Genomic DNA, 20,223 nt, shown 5'->3' with positions numbered 1-20,223 from the left:
CATTCCAAAACTTGAGTGTGGAAGCTGAGAAGAAGCTTAGGACGGGCGTCACGATAGGAGTGACAGCTGACTTCACTAACTCGCCATTCACAAGTCTGCTTGAAAAAATGTCTAGAAGAAAACAGGAAAAGCTTCAGATTAACTTAATGAAGAACGTCCTTGTTTTACGCTCAGTTATGGACGATTACACGTCCTGTAATATTCAACCATACTGTACAAACAACAGTAGGTCCATCCTTTGGAAATGAAATATCTAATCAGAGTACAAAAGTCATTATTTATTGATTATTTAAGTATTTGGTAAGCTCTATAACATTCACTATTAGCACATACAAGACATCATCAAAGGGTGGAGCTAATTAACTGGGAAGAAAGGTCAGGTAAGCATTGATGCCTCCAATAGGGTAAGCGCTTGTAAAAGTGACAAGAACACTTGACTGAAGCACAGTAGCCCCGAGGATTGGTTTATAGTTGCTGCTCTATTAATTTCATAGAGCAAGACAAGAAAACATCAGCAGTGAGTGTATTCATCTTCATTACCTCTCCATGTATTTTGTACGCCAGAAATACAGACCTTATCCCAGATTTGTCAGTATGACAAACTGCGCTAGGCTCTGTCAGGCGGCCGTGTTAAATGGATATTAATAGAGTTAAATAAAAACAGCATCTTTATTTCTGAAATAATTGCTGTGAGTATTGGAGTTTTGGAAGGATAAACATATTAATATGTTCCATTTGTGTCTGCTTCTATAGTCTTTGGATCATATATATATTTTTTATATTATATATATTAAAACAAACACACTATTTAGGTTAACAATGTGCTTATCCGCTTAAAGGGTACTCCAAGCAACATACCAACTATAGTGATCTGCACATACAAAGTTTAGCCTTTGCTGCCGGAGGTGTAACTCCACCTCTGACTGTGTCATTTGCCAGCCATGTTAATTCTGTGCATATTCCAATATTCTTTCTTCAGTTCCTGGTGCTCTATCCACCTGGAACCTAATGGCCCCCCCTACCACTTGCACAAGACTGCCAACCAGAAATCTATAAGGGTTTCTCATTTCATCTTCCATAGATCAACTCTCATTATGAAAGACAGTGTGAATTAGTAAAATTTGACAACGGGATCAACTCCTTTTGTCAACCTGGTCCTTGTCCATAAGAAAATGTGAGATTCATACGCAGTCTTTAAGATTATTATTCACTATGACTATATCTTTATGAAATGCTGACGTGCCACTTTAATGGACTCTGCGGAATGAATTTATCAGCACTTTCAATGATGTTATAGAACTAAGACATGGAACAAATGATAAAAAAAAAAAAAACATACTCGTGGATACGTTAGGTTGGCTTGTTGGATTTTAGTTTTTTTAAAGTTGATCTTTCAGGGAATTTGTCATCTCCTGTTCCTTTTAACTGAAATCTATACTCATAAGTGGCCTTCCCAACAGAGGTGTACATTTTAATAACACAAAGCAAGTAGGCAAACATCCTACAACAGAAATTTATTAGACTGTTAGTCCAACTGTCCTGTGCCCCCTCCTTTCTTCAGCCTTGTGATGTCAGTAAAGTAACCACTGTCTTTTGGAATCAAGCTCATTTGTCACTTACAGCTTATTTACCAACATGAGAATCGTTGGGAATGCAATGTGAATTTCAAAGTTAAGGCCAATGTAGCAAAACTGCAAGCATAGCTAACATGGAGATTCCCCCCCAGTCTGGATTCACTTTGAATTACTAACAATTCTTACTTTAGTAAATAACCCTGTAAGACTTTTTTTTTTTTTTTTTTGTCTTTATATTTCTGGATAATAATATTAATCCCAACACATAGGATAAACCTGCAAATCTGGACATATGACTGTGCTATCTCATTACTACCCAGGTTGGTCAAGTTTGTATCTCCACATTATCAGCTTGGTTGAAGAGGTGATGGGCTCTGGATACCTTGGAGAGCTCAAGTCCACTTCAAAACAATTTGATAAAAACCAGAGGACGGTGACCATACACCTAAAGCACAATAACCAATAGAATGACTTTTAATTGTTATGGTGCTTAAAGGATCTCTCTGGGAACCAACATAAATTAAGAGCGTTTGTTAGGTTTTTACCTCCTACTCGTGCAGTTTTTCTCACTATTCAGATCTCCGTTTTGCTTTAAGAAAGAAAATTGTTTTAAAGTTTAGCACTTTGGCCATGCTCATAGCAACTTCTTTATTCTATTAAGTACATACTCAGCTTAGCCAATGACAGATGCTGTCTTGATTCTGCCTAAACACACACACACACACTCATTTCCCTCTTTTTGTTTGTATAATATTTAAAAGCCGTGCTAAGGGGGATGGGTACAAATAATAAAAGGACAGTGATTGGCTTTGGAGAGACCTGGATTAAGGTTGCCCTAGGCAGGGTACCGGATCGTGGCCCCTGAATGGGGGGAGCCTGTGGCTGTCTCAGCATGGGTCCTAGTGGGTAATCCTCCCTGGCTATGGAACTGAGTGACCTCATAAAGTTGTTGCTTTGGGAAAGGAAGGAGCATGACTAAAGGTACAGGGTTCATGCTGTTGTTTTTTTTTTGTTTGTTTTTTTACTTTTTTAGCAGAAATAATAAGATGAAATGTGACGAATAATATAACTTGACTATGAGGCCACTAAAACTGTGAACGGGTTGTCATTTTTTCTTTATTTTGTGTGATGTTGCTTATTGTACTGTCTAGTGTCCAAATACGTGATTTCACTTACCTTCTGTGTGTCTTACTTACCTCCTGCTCAACAGATCCAGTGCCACCCTTAGCTTGCCTTTGTGAACCACATTCTTGTCTCTTGCACTGCCCCTGTTTGGGAAGGCTCATGTGGCTTCCTCACGCCTGGCACAGCACCCCGATCCGTTCTTCTTTCCTATTGAAGTAGCCAGTTTGGTGCGTTCTCATGCAGATAGATATAAGCATAGAGTCTATGACGATAGTCAGTCTGACAGGACAGGGGGAACTCTATTTTCATTGCGGTTTTGTTGTAAAATATATATATTGGCGTGTGATTTCGATAGACTCAGAAGAGGAATTAATTTTATGCAAAGAGTAAAGTACCGTTACAAGTACCCTTTAAGTTATGGTGTGTGCCTTGCATATGAGTGCAATGTCCTGTGTGCCTGGAGTGCTCTATGTAGCATGTTATAGAGAATGATATACAATCTATGCATTATAGCATCTGGGTTGTATAGATGGCATTTTCAATTTGCTTCTGTTTTATTTGCATGTACACATATACGTATAAAATCGTTCCTCCATTTTTTTTTGTTTTTTTACTTTGACATCTGATATTATGGAGGACTGCCATTGAGGGTAGAGCAGTTCTTATTTCTCTACAACTCCGTATAAAAGTATTCGCAAGACATGTTAAATAATAAAACTTGATCGCACACAATGATAAAAAACAATATTTTGCCACAAACCACCTAGCTTGCTAGTAAGATCATTTTAAAATCTTTCAAGGATTCTGTTTTATTTCTCGTAATCTGAATGTATGCACTTAGCTTTACTGTTAAGTGTAAGTTTTTCATTCTTTTAATTTCCATCTTTTCCAGGTTCATTCATTGTACGGATGACTCTCCTGATCCTAAAGTCAAATATGAGGTAAACCATATTCTTCATTTAGCTACGAATCTTACATTGAGCAAAATATCGAGGGGGGGGGGGGGGGGGTGAGTACTAATAAACACTATGTACGATAAAAAGTACACTTTGGTGCGGCAAACTGCCTTTAGAAATCAAATAACTAGCTTAATAGTCTCTAGTTGTTTGCACTTAAAGTTTCACTTGATCTCATGGTACATAAACCAATGTTTGAAGGGCTTCAGAATTTCTTAGAAACCACACTAAAAGAAACAATATTATGGGGGAAAACGTAGATATGAATGAGAGCCCAGAATAACGTTCTGAAGATTAATGGGTTAATTGAAGTGTTGGGTTGTAAAAGAAAAAATATATATAAATGCAATCTTTGAGCTTTCTCCTCCCACTCCCCAAATCAGCATTAAAAGAACTCAGAGCATCATTATTGATAATCTCAGCAAATCAAAGGTTAGTGCTCAAGAGTGGCTAAACGGCATACTGCGCCAATCAAATTCTCTGAATGAAAGTAATGGGAACTATTGCAAAAGTTTAACTTTGTGATACCAAAAAAGGCCATATCATATACTCAAATATGAATAGTGTATATTCAAAAACTTGTTTTCTGATATTCTTGAAAACGAGAGAAATCTCAATGTATCTTTCCTGGTAAAATATTTTATAAATAAAATATAAGAACCAACCAAAAATTTGTGTCATGTGTTAACCAATGTAATTTAAGTATGCAAGGATTCTTAAGAGGTTATTGAGTATGGTGGTTAAGAAACACCTAAATAAGCATTATCGTTTCACAAAATTATTAACGATCTTATGCACTAAAGTGAGAATTAAAGGAAATACAAAGTGAATTTAAAATTTTAGACCAAAACAGCCAAAATGTAAGTTTATCTGACTTAAAAAATCCTGGTGTTTTGGCTTTAAATTTGAAATTCCTGACCGTTCTCACTTTTGTAAATAACCCTGTTCATGTTCATCTATCTGTGCACAAGCATATATCATGCTGCTGAGTTTGTATACTTTGGGTAGATGGAGATATAATGCTGACTGGGCATCCCAAACTGTCTTTAAATCGACATTATAAGAACAAAAAAAGTTTTGCTTAGTTGAGTGGTTTTGGTATATAGTTCATGCTCCTGCATTTAAACTACTCAGTTCTCTGTCATTTGTAATTTAAATCCCTGTTGTTTCTATTTATGCAGCCCTAGTCACGCCTGCATTTGATTTGAAAAGCCTCTTTACACACTTACGGAATAGAGAGATCGAATGTGTTAACTTCCCTTATTGCATGTTGTGTTTAATTTAGCATTTCTTATGTCCTGCTTTGTTAATACCCTGCAGGGTCCTCCTGTGTGATTACACTTTAAATAACAGTGCAAGAGATGATAACTTCTAAAGTAAACACACTGTGCTGTAAGATCCGATTGACATTTTGAGCCAATTATTTCACGTTGGCTCTGTAAGTCACAGAATGGATAAACAGAAATAAAAGGTTTAACTCCTAAATGGTAGAAAATTGAGCAGTGAGACTGGAAGCACATGATCTATACATCAAATCTGCTTCATTAAGCTATAGTTTTGGTGAAAGTTTCACTTGAACCCAAATACAACAAGTACTAATACATGGAGTAGTCAAGTCACAATCCTAGACCTTATAACATTTAAAGGGATTCTCCAGTGCCAGGAAAACAAACTAATTTTCTTGCCACTAGAGAATCCTGGAGTGCCCCCATCCCACATCGCTGAAGGGGTTAAAACCCCTTCAGCCACTTACCTGAACCACCGCCGATGTCCCTTGGCGCTGGGTCAGGCTCCACCCACCCTCCTCCCCTGTCGACGTCCGCAGGCGAAGAAGACCTAATGCGCATGTTCGGCAATGGCCGCGTGCACTCATTAGACATCCCCATAGGAAAACATTATTCAGTACTTTCCTATGGGGATTCCGGCAACGTTGGAGGTCCTCATACATAGCGTGAGGACATCCAGCGTCATTTAGACGGACGGAAGTCCATCTAGTGGCTGTCTGGTAGACAGCCACTAGACGAGGACTTAACCCTGCAAGGTTATTATTGCAGTTTATAAAAACTGCAATACTTACACTTGCAGGGTTAAGGGTGATCGAAGTTGGCACCCAAACCACTTCAATGAACTGAAGTGGTCTGGGTGCCTACAGTGTCCCTTTAATTGAAAACAGTAACAGCTCATAAACAATGCAAGTTATGGACCAAGGTTCGTCATCTGCTCAGTTTAAGCCTGTAAAGATGATTCTCCAGAAATACAGCGTATTCACCTGCTCACAATGCCAGGATCCAAAATTTCCTTATAACATGTTCTATTCAGTATATAGTTTTTTGGACTGTATTATTCCAAGTTCTTTATGGGATTTTTATTGTCAAGGTGTTGTATTATGTTGACAGCTGGAGTGGAGTAGTGTGCAGGTGTCCAGCTAATTGAGCTTGTAAAACAGAGCAGCAGAGTAGCATTATTTTCCATAATCTAGTACACTTCAGTGACACAGCACCATATTGTACAGCAAAGAGAAAAAGCAGCCTCCACAACGAGATGCATTTTATGCCAAAAAGGAAGATACATTTGTGCATTTAGTGTAAAAAATTAATAATTTGAAATTATTTATTTCAAATTGGGTTGTGGAAGTCTCACATATTACAAATCATCCCTGGGGCAGTGATATTTGGTTATGTGAACAGGTAGAGTGCATAATTGTTTGTGCAGAAAGATAAATTGCAAATATCAGTTTGTTTTAAACGCTGTATCATTTGTGAACAGGTAAAGTGTTTGGTGACCATGCATGTAACATAGGGGATAAGATGGGCTTAAAATGCCTCTATGTTTTAAAGGGGCTATTTGGGCACCATAACAGCATAATGTCAATTATGGTGTCATGGTGCCAGAAGGTCTCGAACACCATTTTATTTTATGAGTTTTAACTCCAAACTTTCATACACCGTGCATTTTCTCTCTGCAAACCCAGTTTTATGTTTGGGGAGCTAGTGGGCTGAGAGCATCAGTTGATGCTTGCAGCCTTTCAGCAGTGCCCAATCCAAGGCTTGCTGATTTAAGCTATAGACCAATGGAGGAAGTTGCTATGCAGAGCAAACAGGTACTGTCTTCGAATGTTTACGAACAGTTTAAAACCCTAAGGTAAGACAGCATCCCGGACTTCATAGCAACTTTATTCATAAAAGTGTCAATTTTCGTAAAAAGGAAAAAAAAAAGAGGACACACTCTCTTTACCCATAAAGCATGGCAGCAAGCTAAAATGTTTTACGTGTTTTTGAAACGCTGAACATAGATTAACCCCTCTGCTGCCAGAGCTGTAACTCCACCTCAGGCAACGTCACTGGGGTGTCATCAGCTAGATCTAGAGCTGCACACGAAAGTTGCACAGAATGAAAGTCATTGGCTGAGAATCGTCAGCTGATGCTCTTATCCAATGAATGGTGACTGCCGCAGTGTCCGGCTTCTGCAGCTCTGCAAAAGCCATAAATGTGTCACTGGAACACCAGGCAGCGTCAGGACCTGGCAGGGCTAACCATTGCTAAAAGGATTACCACATTACTGGGGAACCAGGCCAGGTGGTTATGATGCTTTGAGTAACCCATTAATAACTAGCCATAACATACACAGGTACACATGACATATTAAAGCAAATCTAATATGTATATATATATATATATATATATATATAACTGGTAAATAAAATGTACACCATGGCATTTTATATGTTAAGAATGAGAATTTGATAATATTCATGCAGAGTTTTCATACCATGTGCAAAAATCAAAAACTTCAAGGTATGCAGGATTCAAGACTCTTGTAGCTTTAACCTGTAATTGAGCAGATGAATTTAAAACCATTCTACAGAAAAAAAAATATATTCATTAATTCATTAACATGGGCAATTGCAAGCATGAGATGTTTAGGCTAGACTGCCCATTTCCAGCATCCGGATATACTGTAATTTATTATTATATTTAGAATATAATACTTATATTATTTTATTATTACTACTGTTTGATTTCTCTATATAAAATATACATTTTAAATTAGATTATGACCCTCACTACCTCTCATCCATGTAAGTCAAATTGTTGTTGCAGAATGTAGGTGTATTTTTTATGAACCCATTTAACAGCACTGCAGAAAATGCTGACACTTTATCAATTAGAATAACCTACTTGTACAACTTTTTTTTTAATATGTATATGTGACTAGTAGCCACTTTCCCTGGAACTGGTAAAGCTTACAGCTTTCATTAAGCAGTGGGTACATTTATGTGTATTTAATGCACTTGAATTATATATAAAAAAAAATTCTGTACATTCTATAATATTTACGTAACTACGCAAAGAATAGAAAATGATGCCAAATATAGAAACTGGCAAATATGTTAAGAAGTAGCAGTGAATAAAAAGGAAATGCTTCATGGAATGCAATTTCAAAGGAAAATCAACAGAGGTATACCCTGAGTTTAGACAACGTGACGCCTGAGTGTAAACGAATCATTTCTCAGTCTATTGAACGTATTATGAGTAAAACATAATCCCCAGCACTTTACACATCCTAAACTTATCTTCTGTTATGATGTTCTAGCTAGTTCTCAGGAAATGGTGTGAGTTGATACCAGGTGCAGAATTCCGATGCTTTGTTAAGGAGAATAAACTTATAGGTAAGTCATTTTTCCTTTTTAGTAAACCCTGGATGAATGGCATGATGAGATTAAACAAACATTTTTCTTCTTCACCTTTTAGCATTGACATTTTTTTTTAATATAGATTTGGATTAGATGATAAAAGTCTGTCTTGTACAGACTTTCATGTCTTCTTTTTGCTACTATTTGTCCAAAAACAAGTGTATTCATTAGTACAATGTCCAGTTTAGCTTCAAAAAGGAAGCAAAGTATTTTTTTGGACTCTAAAATGACAATCACTCACTGCATTAGCTAGCTGTTGGTAATAATGCTTATGTAAACTTTTATTTCCACACGTTTTTGCTCAGAAAAGCATTGTCACTATTGATGGAACAACCTTACCAAGCTGTAAATTCCATATCTCTATAGCACTTACTGTAATAGAAACTCTTTCTTCAAGACTGATGACAAAAAGGGGATCCACTAGATTCATTAGTGCCTTTTTAAATGACTGGATCACTGATTGCAAGGTTATGTAATTTGTTAAGCACCTTTCTTAAGCACTATAGCACTATAAACAACATATGTAAAAAAAAAAAAAACAAGTTACGGTATATGATTTTTCAGAAATAATAGAATGTGAAATACATGAGATGTGCACCCAGTGTATTTAGCTCTCCTGTATGTGGCATTCTGTTGGTGACATATAGTTTGTAATATGGATAATTAGATTTTTCAGTCCATTGTGTGCATGTTGTTTAACTTTCTATACTTGTTTTTTATTATTTGTACAAATCACATTTTAATAGACCTTTTTCCACTGGCCATGTTTGAGTTAGTTATCTCCTGATCTGGACCTGTTAATTTTGGTTGCTGATGATGGGATCCCCGGTGTAAATAGCACCATTTCATGATCACCAGGAAACCTAGTCACATCATTTAGAGCAAATCCACATTTCCCTGGTATTGTCATCTTAAAACACACTGGTTTTTGTACCTCACCCCTTTGTTTCAAACGTTAACACTAGAAACAAATTATCCTTTATCTATCTAGAACTTACTGCTAAACCTCTGCATGCGTCATTCATTCATGGCAGTCTCCTGTTTAATATTTATTTATATATAATGAACTCATTACATTATGCATTAAATTTAAGCATAGTCATGCATTATTAAACCTTTACTTACTATTTCAGGTATATCCCAAAGAGACTACACACAGTATTACGAACATATTTGTAAACAAGATACAGACATCCGTAGATCAATACAACATTTCTTCCAGGGTCACATTCAGTACAATTTCCTGGATGAGGACTGTAAGTAAATAATCTTAAATGAATGATGGAATTTTTACTGCAGTGGTAAAGTTGGATTGAACACGCTCTGCTTTCCTCATGTTAAAGGGACACTCAAAACACCAATGCCAATTCATCTTATTGAACTGGTTTTGGTAAAGAGTACATGTCCCTCATTTTACAGACAGTGTAAAAAATTGACATTTCTGAGAAACGGCATTGCTTACGTTCGTCAGAAACCACTTCTCCAGTGCATATCATACTGACAGCCGCTAAAAGCGCTTCTTCGTTGAGACTTTTAAAAATTGAAGGTCTTTACAGCCAGCGTTATCATGCCAAGCATGATAATGCCAAATGCTTTTAATGCTTGTGACTCATCCAGCACTGGATTACACGTACATTGTCTAGCTATTTATTTGGTGTAATAAAAATAAAACATGTAGGGGGCCAGTATCTAAACACAAATGTTAAAAATACATATTTTTATTTTTATTGCTAGAGTGTTTATTTAACCATGGGTATCTTATCTGCAAAGGGACCATGTCTCCTATTAACAAAAGCAAATCCCTTTAACACATTCAGTTTTTCTCCAGTGTCTTGCTCCAGATGAGAATCCCTATTACATAGCATTTTGAGTCCCTACCAAAGAGATCACCAGGGTAAGAACAAGATAAAGGAGACTTTGGTGCCATAGAGGGACTGGGGCTCTTGGGAGGGGGTTTCTATGTAAATTCTTAACCGAGACATTAGATTATTAGTTTCAAATATATTAAAAACCTAATTTTTACATACATTTACATCACAAAAGATTATTTAAAGTTAATTATGTATTTGCTGTTCTGCTGCAATATGCACGATCATTTAGCTTGTTACTTTTTGAGTGGTTTCCATGACAGTTGAGGTCTGGTTAATAATCCTTGGCAGGAATATCAGGGTGAAAGAGTCAAGAGGTCATCTTTAGATGCCTTCCTTATCAGTGGCACAAATGCCATATGGGGCAGTATGTGACAGACATGTGATGCCTATTCCAACTTTGCAGTCATTTATTGTTGCCACATTTATTGTTGGAGATTGAACCTTTCTGATCCAAACTTGAAGTCATTGAGTATCATGAAATCATAGTATTTACTTTCACTTTTTTAATAAAGAAAAACAAGAGAGGATCCAATTAATTTCCGATTTATTCCATCTTATCTAAAATGACAACCGCTCTGAAGGAAGTGGAGCTAGGAATAAGGTGTAATCATTCTATAAATAGTAGAGACTGAGTCTAAAATTACCTTCAGGGATTAGCACAATATATCATAGGTACAGGTACATTTTAATGACTTCTTTTCTTTTCTCTTCTAGTTGTTTTTGACATATACAAAGATAGCCAGGTAAGTAATGTGCACAAGTTTTTATAAATGGGGGGGAAGAATGTAATAGAAATAAACTAAATCATGTAAATATCACTAACATATTCCAACACAAACAATGTAGGTGCTGAAGTTATGATTATTCACTAGCAAGCATGCCTAATTTATCGTACGATATTCATAAAAATACATGCCTCTACTACAAAATGTATCATACTCTTTCACTTAATCATCATACAGTTCCTGAGAATATTACTTTATTGATCACACGGGTGTACTATTTTGTTATTCAGGTTTTATTTGGGCCAAAATATATATACAACACAAAACATGAGCAAGGCCATTAACGTCTCTGCAATACAATTCCTTGTCTAGGTGCTAAATTCCAGCCAGAAGATGCAAAAAAAACGAGTGCACTTACAATACTTCTTCTTAAATATGCTGCTGCTTTTATTGAAGCAGACTCTGTGCAAATACAAATAAACATAGAAACATAGAATGTGACTGCAGATGAGAACCATTCGGCATGTCTAGTCTGCCCAATTTTCTAAATATTCTGGCTGTATCTTACGTCTAGGATAGCCTTATGCCTATCCCACGCATGCTTAAATGTCCTCATTGTGTTAACCTCTTCCACTTTAGCTGGAAGGCTATTCCATGCATCCACTACCCTCTCAGTAAAGTAATACTTCCATATATTATTTTTGAACCGTTGCCCCTCTAATTTAAGACTGTTCTCTTGTTGTGGTAGTGTTTCTTCTTTTAAATATAGTCTCCTCATTTACTGTGTTGATTCCCTTTATGTATTTAAATGTTTCTATCATATCCCCCCTGTCTTGTCTTTCCTCTAAGCTATACATGTTAAGATCCTTTAACCTTTCCTTGTAAGTTTTATCCTGCAATCCATTAACTAGTTTTGTAGCTCTTCTCTGAACTCTCTCCAAAGTATCAAAATCCTTCTGGAGATACAGTCTCCAGAACTGCATTCAGTACTTCAAGTGAGATCTCACCAGTGCTCTGTACAATGGCTTGAGCATTTCCCTCTTTCTACTGCTAATATTTATTCCTCTACAACCAAGCATTCTGCTATTATTTACTGCTCCTCTACTGTATATTACATTGGCTGCCTACCTTTAAGCCATTTGAAATAATCACCCCTAAATCCCTTTCCTCGGATGTTGAGGTTAGGACTCTATCAAAGATTCTGTACTCTGCCCTTGGGTTTTTACATCCAAGATGCATTATCTTGCCCTTATCCACATTAAATGTCAGCTGCCACAACTCTGACAATTTTTCTACTTTATCTAAATCATTTGTCATTTGGCTTATTCCTCCTGGAACATCAATCCTGTTACATATCTTAGTATCATCAGCAAAAAGATCTTCTGAAATATCACTAAAACAATATTAAAGAGAATAGAAGCATAGAATGTGATTGCAAATAAGAACCATTCGGCCCATCTAGTCTGCCCAATTTTCTAAATACTTTTATTAGTCCCTGACCTTATCTTATAGCTAGGATAGCCTTATGCATATCCCATGCATGCTTAAACTCCTTTACTGTGAATGGGTCCATGTACAGATCCCTCAGATCCCAGATCCACTGGTAACAAGACCTTGCTTAAAATATGCAGCATTGACTATAACTCTCTATTGCCTGTCAGTGCGACTGTGTCAAAAGCCTTACTGAAATCTAGGTAAGCAATGTCTACTGCACCACCCTGACCTATTATTTTAGTTACCCAATCAAAAAAATCAATAATATTAGTTTTGCATGATCTCCCGGAAGTAAACCCATGTTGTCTCTGATCTTGAAATCCATGTGATTTTAGATGTTCAACAATCCTATCCTTTAACATGGTTTCCATTACTTTCCCCACTACTGAAGTAAGGCTTACTGGCCTATAGTTGCCCGACTCCTCCCTATTACCTTTCTTGTGAATGGGCACAACATTCGCCAACTTCCAATCTTCTGGGACTACTCCTGTTATCAATGATTGGTTAAATAAATCTGTTAATGGTTTTGCTAGTACACCACTAAGCTCTTTTAATAGCTTTGGGTGTATTCCATCAGGTCCCATTGACTTATTTGTCTTTACTTTTGACAGTTGAAATAGAACTTCTTCCTCTGTAAACTCACATGTAACAAATTACTAATTTGTCCTTTTTCCTAACTAAGGCCCCTTTCCTTCATTTTCATCTGTAAATAATGAACACAAATATTAATTGAGGCAGTCAGCTAGACCTTTATCCTCTTCTACATACCTTCCTTCTTTTGTTTTTAATCTAACTAATCCTTGTTTTACTTTCCTTTTCTCATTTATGTATCTAAATAAATTTTTATACTGACTGTGCGATTTTCTCTTCTGTGTGTGATTTGGAAGCTCTTATAACTTGCTTAGCCTCTTTCTGCCTAATCTTATAGACCATTCTGTCTTCCTCACTCTGTATTTTTTTTTTTTTTACAATTACTAAATGCTAACCGTTTTTTAGTATTTTGGCCACATCTGCGGAGTACCACAGTGGTTTCTTGAATTTTTTGCTTTTACTGACCAGCCTAATGCAATTTTCTGTTGCCTTCAGCCGTGCAACTTTTAAATAATCCAATTTCTCTTGGACTCCATTTAAATTGCTCCAGTCTGATAATGACTCCTGTACGCATATTCTAATTTTAGAAAAATCAGTTTTTCTAAAGTCTAAAACTTTTTTGTTTTTGTGTGGTGTGACTCAGTCACTGTTCTTAAATTAAACCACACTGACTGATGATCACTGGATCCTAAACTTTCACCTACAGTAATATCTGATACCAAATCTCCATTTGTTAACACTAAATCTAGTATGGCCTCCTTATGAGTTGGCTCCTCAATGACTTGTTTTAGAGACAATCCCAGTAGGGTGTTTAGAATATGTGTTCTCCTGGCACAAGCAGCTATTTTTGTTTTCCAATTCACATCAGGAAGATTAAAGTCACCCATGGTGATAACTTCCCCCTTTATTGTCATTTTAGCTATTTCCTCAACTAGTAGATTATCTAACTCTTCTATTTGTCCTGGGGGCCTATAAATCACACCTGCACGAGTTACTGTGTGATTACGAAATTCTAACGTAACCCGAACAGACTGTTTGTCTCACTAATTTTTATTAGGCTAGATTTTATGCTATCCTTCACATACAGGGCCACCCCTCCCCCTTTCTTGCCTTCCCTGTCTTTTCTATATAAAGCTGGTATTGCTATGTACCAGTCATTTTTCTCATTATACCATGTCTCAGTAACAGCGACTAAATCTACATTATCAGTTGCCATTATTGCCACAAGTTCATGGATCTTATTCCCTAAACTGCGAGCATTTGTAAACATGACTCTAAGCTTATCATTTTTTAACACACCTTCTGTCCTTGTTTTGGGGGGCAATTGGATTGATGTTTTATTACCCTTTTGCCTCCCCTCCCCTCCTCCTAGTTTAAATACATCCAGATGGTAACACCTATTCCATCTGTTGTATGTTCAAAATCCAATGTCTGCATTCTGTATCCTTTTTGTACTGCATTAATTTAATCTATTATATCATTGATTTGTATAGTGCCAACAAATCCTTTGGTACTCAATCTTACAATCATACTTGGGAGTGATTACAAAGCTCAACTGACAGAAGCAAACAGAGCAGGCTTTGAGGGCTACGTCTAGGAAATTTCCCTTGCACACATTAAAATCGCTATCCATTTACAAATTGTAAATCTGCGATATAACAAGCTCAATGTTCTTTTTTTAAAATGTTCACCTCTGCTCTACAGATGCATGTCCCTGTGTCTGTCTGGCTACAGTCAATTGCAAATGTAGAAATAATAGTTTAAAGGTGCTTTCTCACTTTGGAAAAGGCTCATTATATGCGTAGTACTTTTTTTTTCTTTTCTGATCCTATGCAGTTATTACAGTCTTTTCATGCATAATAACAAATCCCTTGCGTTTGACACAGTAGCCTGAGTGCACAGCTAAGAAAGTCAATTGTCAACAACCTCTTCCAGACTAGTCTCTATAGAGGATTCACCAGTCGTACATTCTGCTAATTAGTATTCTTGCATTTCATTCCCAAACGCATAACTTTACTCCTATTATAAAGGCTATTGACAAACACATTAATGACTACTTTGAGATGTCGTTTCCTTACACTATCATGTGAAATGTGCCAAGTCTTGTTTTGTTTGCCATGGAAATTAGACTAACCATTTCATAAGAAAGTAATAACAATGCAAAAATATAAGCGGAAACATGTAAACTCTATGGATAGATACAAAAAGGCTTGTGTTTGCAGCCAAGTCTTGTTTTTAAGGCACAATAAATCAAATAGGCTTATTTGTTATATAATCCAGGGTCCTTTTAATATGTGGGCATGTGTGCATTATGAGCCACTGAGTGATATAGAATCTAGAATCATTTTTGTATTTATGTCTGTGCTAGATCACATGTATTTCAGGGGATTGATACCAAGGCAAGCTGAGCTGTATGTGTCATTACTTGTAATTAACTGTATTTGCACTGTTAAAAATAAATAAAAGCATGTGTTTTTAAAGGTTGAACTTCATTAATAGGAGTCTTTTTTTCAATCAGAGTTGGTGTGTAACTGTGTTAATATTTCCATTACTTTGCAGGGTAAGATATGGCTAATTGATTTTAATCCATTTGGTGAGGTTACTGACTCATTGCTTTTTACTTGGGAAGAGTTAATGAGCGGTCGGACCCTCCTTGCAGCCCATGGAGATGGTGAAGCTGTGGAGCAGGTAAGTGTATAACTAGAACCTGATCTGCCAGTCATATTTAAACTATTATTTTTTGGCCTTGTATATATTTTAAAATGTTTATTGTAACGATGGGGGCTGTTTACATTAATTTCTCAGATGGCCATATTTATATATATATATCTCAGGGGGTGTGTATATTATGTATGGTTGTTAGAATACACTCCCCATTTTGAAAATTGGAGAACCGAGCACAACTTTGACAATTAGTCCTAACGTAATGTCTACTCAAAATATTTTACTTTCAGGATGACTATTTAAAAGTGCACTCTAAGCACCAAAACCACTACAATTCATTGTAGTTGTTATGGTAGAAAGAGTCTGTGGCTTACATTCCCCCAGCTTGTGTGAAACTATTTTGGAGTGGTTTCATAAAGTCCTTAACCATGCAGGCACCCACAGCCCAGTCTTCTACTTCCAACTCTGAGCACTAATAAAAGGCTCTGCACAACTAGAGGGATGTCCTGCCATGGCACAAGAAACACGGCAATGACCTGTAATGGTTATGGTGCATAAAGTTGCCATTTAAACAATGCCCTAGCAAATTGGCAAGCATTCTGTTTCAAAGTGATAGATGGTATAATTCAGGCTTCCCCAAACTCCGGCCCTCCAGATGTTGCTGAACTACAGCTCCCATGATTCTCAGCCTCTATCTATTTCATTCATAGGATCGTGGGAATTGTAGTTTAGCAATATCTGCAGGGCCGGAGTTTGGGGAAGCCTGTTATAATTGATTTCCTCAGCACTGTAAAATGTACTGTGGATACTGTCGATTGTATGGAAACCCAGTTTTAATGTATAGATTACAATTGCTATTTATATAGTTACCGTATATTTCAGTTTGACTTTGTAATATTGCAGACTAGCAATAAAAGTAGGTAATGTATCTAGCCATGTCTATATCCACATCATGCATGTTATTTTAAATGTAAACAATACTATTCTTCTTACAGGATTGTCCTACATTTCGATATACAAGCAGTGAAGCTACTGTCCAGCCCAGTCCATACTTGAGTTATAGATTGCCAAAGGATTTTGTCGATCTCTCTACAGGTGAAGATGCACACAAACTGTTGGACTTTCTTAAACTGGTTAGTAATCTTCTTTTAGTGAAACTTGCAATGCTAAGTGTCTGTCCTGAAACACAATTCTGTATATAGGAAATATGATAAAGATGGTGATAATTCTGATTTTACTATCGGCTTAATATATGCAAGTAATAGATCTAATACAATGTGCTGTTTGTCACTATGGGATTTCCATCCAAAATTTAATCCATGACTACTGCATTTTATTGATAGGAGGGGCAAGAACCTTGGGAAGGTCAACCTTAGTAATACTGTTTCTTTGTTTCCAGACAGCTCTAATTCAATCTCTGTGTAGGATGATATAGTACATCAGCATTGCAAATCTGATCTTTATGGTCCTCATCTATACTAAGTAACCGTGGGCTATGTTACATTAGATTCATATATTCTCTCACTAAGGGAAACCTCTGTTACATAATCTTTTCAGAACATCATAATATTGCTTTATTCTTTCATTTCCCAGAGGAGATTTTCATTTTGGCACAGGTTTGATGAAACTGATCTTTGAAGTTCAGTAGTGGATAACTGGGAGATCCAGTCATGGAAACATGATTTAAAATGTTTTCGGTATCAACATAGTTATTCCGTTTGTTGACCTAGACTTTTCTGAGATTTCCAGTGATTGGGACCAAAGCCTATTGTTAAATGTTCGACAGACAAGAATTGATTGCTTTCACTTTAAAGGTATAAATGCTGTATGTTTTAAAGCATACACAGGGCTTTTTCAAATATCACATATGTATACATAACACAACAAGAAGTCTGAACATGCTATTAATAACTTTGAGAGTTTTTTTTTTATCATAATTTTACTCATAATTTCTTCACAACTACTGCAATTAAACTGAAGACTAATTTATTAGTTTAACTATTTTTAAATAGAAAGTGTAATTGCAACACAAGAAGACATTGGACGTTAAGGTAGATGGCAATACAGTGGAACCTCGGTTAACGAATGCCTCGGTAAACGAAAAATTCGGTTTACGTATAAAAATTCATTTAAAAAAATGCCTCGGTTTACGTATTTTTTTCACAATACGAAACAAGTGTCCCAGTTTATAGCTCCGCCCCCTGCATACTGAAGTGTGGGTAGCACGTGAGTGTGTAGTGTGGAGGTGTTGGAGAGGTTTTGGAGCCATTTGCAGCAAGTTGTGGAGCCTTTTGGAGCCATTTGCAGCAGGTTTTAGATCCTTTTGGAGCCATTTGCAGCAGGTTTTAGATCCTTTTGGAGCCATTTGCAGCAGGTTTTAGATCCTTTTGGAGCCATTTGCAGCAGGTTTTAGATCCTTTTGGAGCCATTTGCAGCAGGTTTTGGAGCCTTTTGCAGCAGGTTTTGGAGCCTTTTTGGTGCATCTCAAGAAGTGGAAAGGTAGGGAGCTGAGCTTGGTTGTTTGCATGCCTTTTACTGTGTGTTGATGTGTGATGTTTTAAAACATAAAGTTGGATGTTTGAAATGTTATTGCTTGATTAATCATGTCCCTGTACAGTATTTATGCCTTTAAAGTGCACTTTATAAAGAGTTTTGAACAGATAAAATACTTTATTTGACTTTTTTCTCACCTCCGGAACGAATTAATTGGTTTTCAATGCATTCCTATGGGAAACCGTGTTTCGGTTTACGAATTTTTCGCAATACGAAACATCCCGGAGAACGCATTAAATTCGTAAACCGAGGTCCCACTGTACGCACGCTAATTTTCTCTAATTTGCTTCTGTCGGGTTGTAATACATAGCAAATGAGAACTGTGTTCTCAGAAAATAAATACAGGAAATGAGTAGTCACAAATACATTTGGAGAGAAAAAATAAATCTCTTTGAATACACAATGGCTGTAAAATCAAGATTAGTAATTTCTGTGTGTTTTTTTTTTTTTTTTAATCCCTGTGACAGAAAAGGAATCAACAAGAAGATGACTCGGATGACTAAAAAGATAATGTGTTCTCGATCAGCTGCTCGGACATTTCTTCCATCTTATTCCTTGCATGAAACCAAGACACATGAATATAACTGTGCCTGTGGCGCAGCCCAAAACACAGTTGGGAGGTACAAATCACTAAATGCAGTGGAATAAACACATCCATAACTCTGCATCCCTTGGCACAAGGAAATGAGGACATCACTGTAATACCAAGAGGAAAAAAATATTTGATGTTTAAATTTGATGAGTTCTTTATTCACTGTTGTACATTTAAAGCAAATGGGACCTAAAGTATGGACATTGGTAACTTCATCTTTTTGTTTACGATCCAGCTGAAGTGAGTAGGAATGAACTAAACATAGCTGTTGAAATTCATCGCACAATTTCTGAAATATACTGCTCTCCGATTAACATTTGTCAGTCCATAGAAACATAAATTCAAAATGTCAGGTTATAAATATTTTGTTTCAGAATGCGGAACACTTCCCAACCATGCATAATTAATATTACATTTTGGTGAAATACCACTTCCGCGGCAAGTAAAGATAATGTAGCCTGGCAAAATTCGATATGCCACATCACGTCATCAAAAACTGATATATATTAACGTTTTTATTCAAACATTGAGTTCTAAGTAAAACCTTACAATTCCATTCTGTAGATTGTTTTTTCTTTCCCATTCTATTTCTAAAAGTAATATATCATTAAATACATCCTGCTGTTTGTTTGTTTATTATTTACATTACTTATATAGAACTCTTATTTGGTAAGTGTAAGAATTATCATTTGTATATTGGAAGCTCATTAAAATCAGCTGACTAGGAGACATGACAGTCAGTGGTCTGCTTGATTGGGTGCACTGGAATGGAGGTGAGAATAATATAAGCAGATTAGATCTTTGGGGGTTAGAGGGACTTTGAATTGGGCAGACTAGATGGGCGGAATGGTTCTTATCTGCCGTCACATTCTATGTTTCTATTACTTCTTTGGATCAGCAGTGGGAATGAACAATTGAAGGCACAGGGATGAATTTGTGAATAAGTGAGTTAACGTGAGTTTGATAAAAGTCAAGATGTAAATGGCTGAGCTGATGTAAAGGAGGAGATCAGACTAAGAAAAGAAGAGCAAAACGTAATCAGGGAACGAAATGCACAAGAAACTACTACTAGACAAGCCAGACGATCTCTCACAGCAGTCAGTAATCTCATTTTATTCATGTGTCAGAATAGTTGATCTTGTAAATAAATGGAGGGTATACACATACTATACACTTCTCAGAAAAAAGGAAGCTTTCTTTTGACAGACTATAAGTCTGTCCATATCACTTTACATCATTTTGTATTCAAACATAAGAAAAACAACAATGTGGTACTGTATGACAACTATTTTAACATTTATTATATCTTTAGAAAACTGAATTTAACCCCTTCACTACCAATCACTTATTAATTGGGAAAAAAATATTAGCTTAAGATTTGTTTG

At 36.4% G+C, this 20,223-nt stretch overlaps 1 protein-coding gene across 1 annotated transcript in view; it reads left to right on the top strand.

Annotated features, from left to right (window-relative positions):
• Window positions 1–19,454, top strand: part of CDC123 (cell division cycle 123) — a 66,294-nt gene extending 46,840 nt beyond the window's left edge. The window contains exons 7-13 of the mRNA XM_063445455.1: window positions 3,592–3,640; window positions 8,249–8,324; window positions 9,482–9,604; window positions 10,934–10,962; window positions 15,589–15,717; window positions 16,689–16,826; window positions 18,714–19,454. Of these exons, the coding sequence (XP_063301525.1) occupies window positions 3,592–3,640; window positions 8,249–8,324; window positions 9,482–9,604; window positions 10,934–10,962; window positions 15,589–15,717; window positions 16,689–16,826; window positions 18,714–18,749 (580 nt within the window). The 3' untranslated portion in view covers window positions 18,750–19,454. The remainder of the gene's footprint in view (window positions 1–3,591; window positions 3,641–8,248; window positions 8,325–9,481; window positions 9,605–10,933; window positions 10,963–15,588; window positions 15,718–16,688; window positions 16,827–18,713) is intronic.
• Window positions 19,455–20,223: the final 769 nt, after the last annotated feature.

The sequence above is a fragment of the Pelobates fuscus genome, chromosome 3 (assembly GCF_036172605.1).
Source record: "Pelobates fuscus isolate aPelFus1 chromosome 3, aPelFus1.pri, whole genome shotgun sequence".
Taxonomy (NCBI): Eukaryota; Metazoa; Chordata; class Amphibia; order Anura; family Pelobatidae; genus Pelobates; species Pelobates fuscus.
This window is presented reverse-complemented; position numbering and strand designations above follow the sequence as displayed.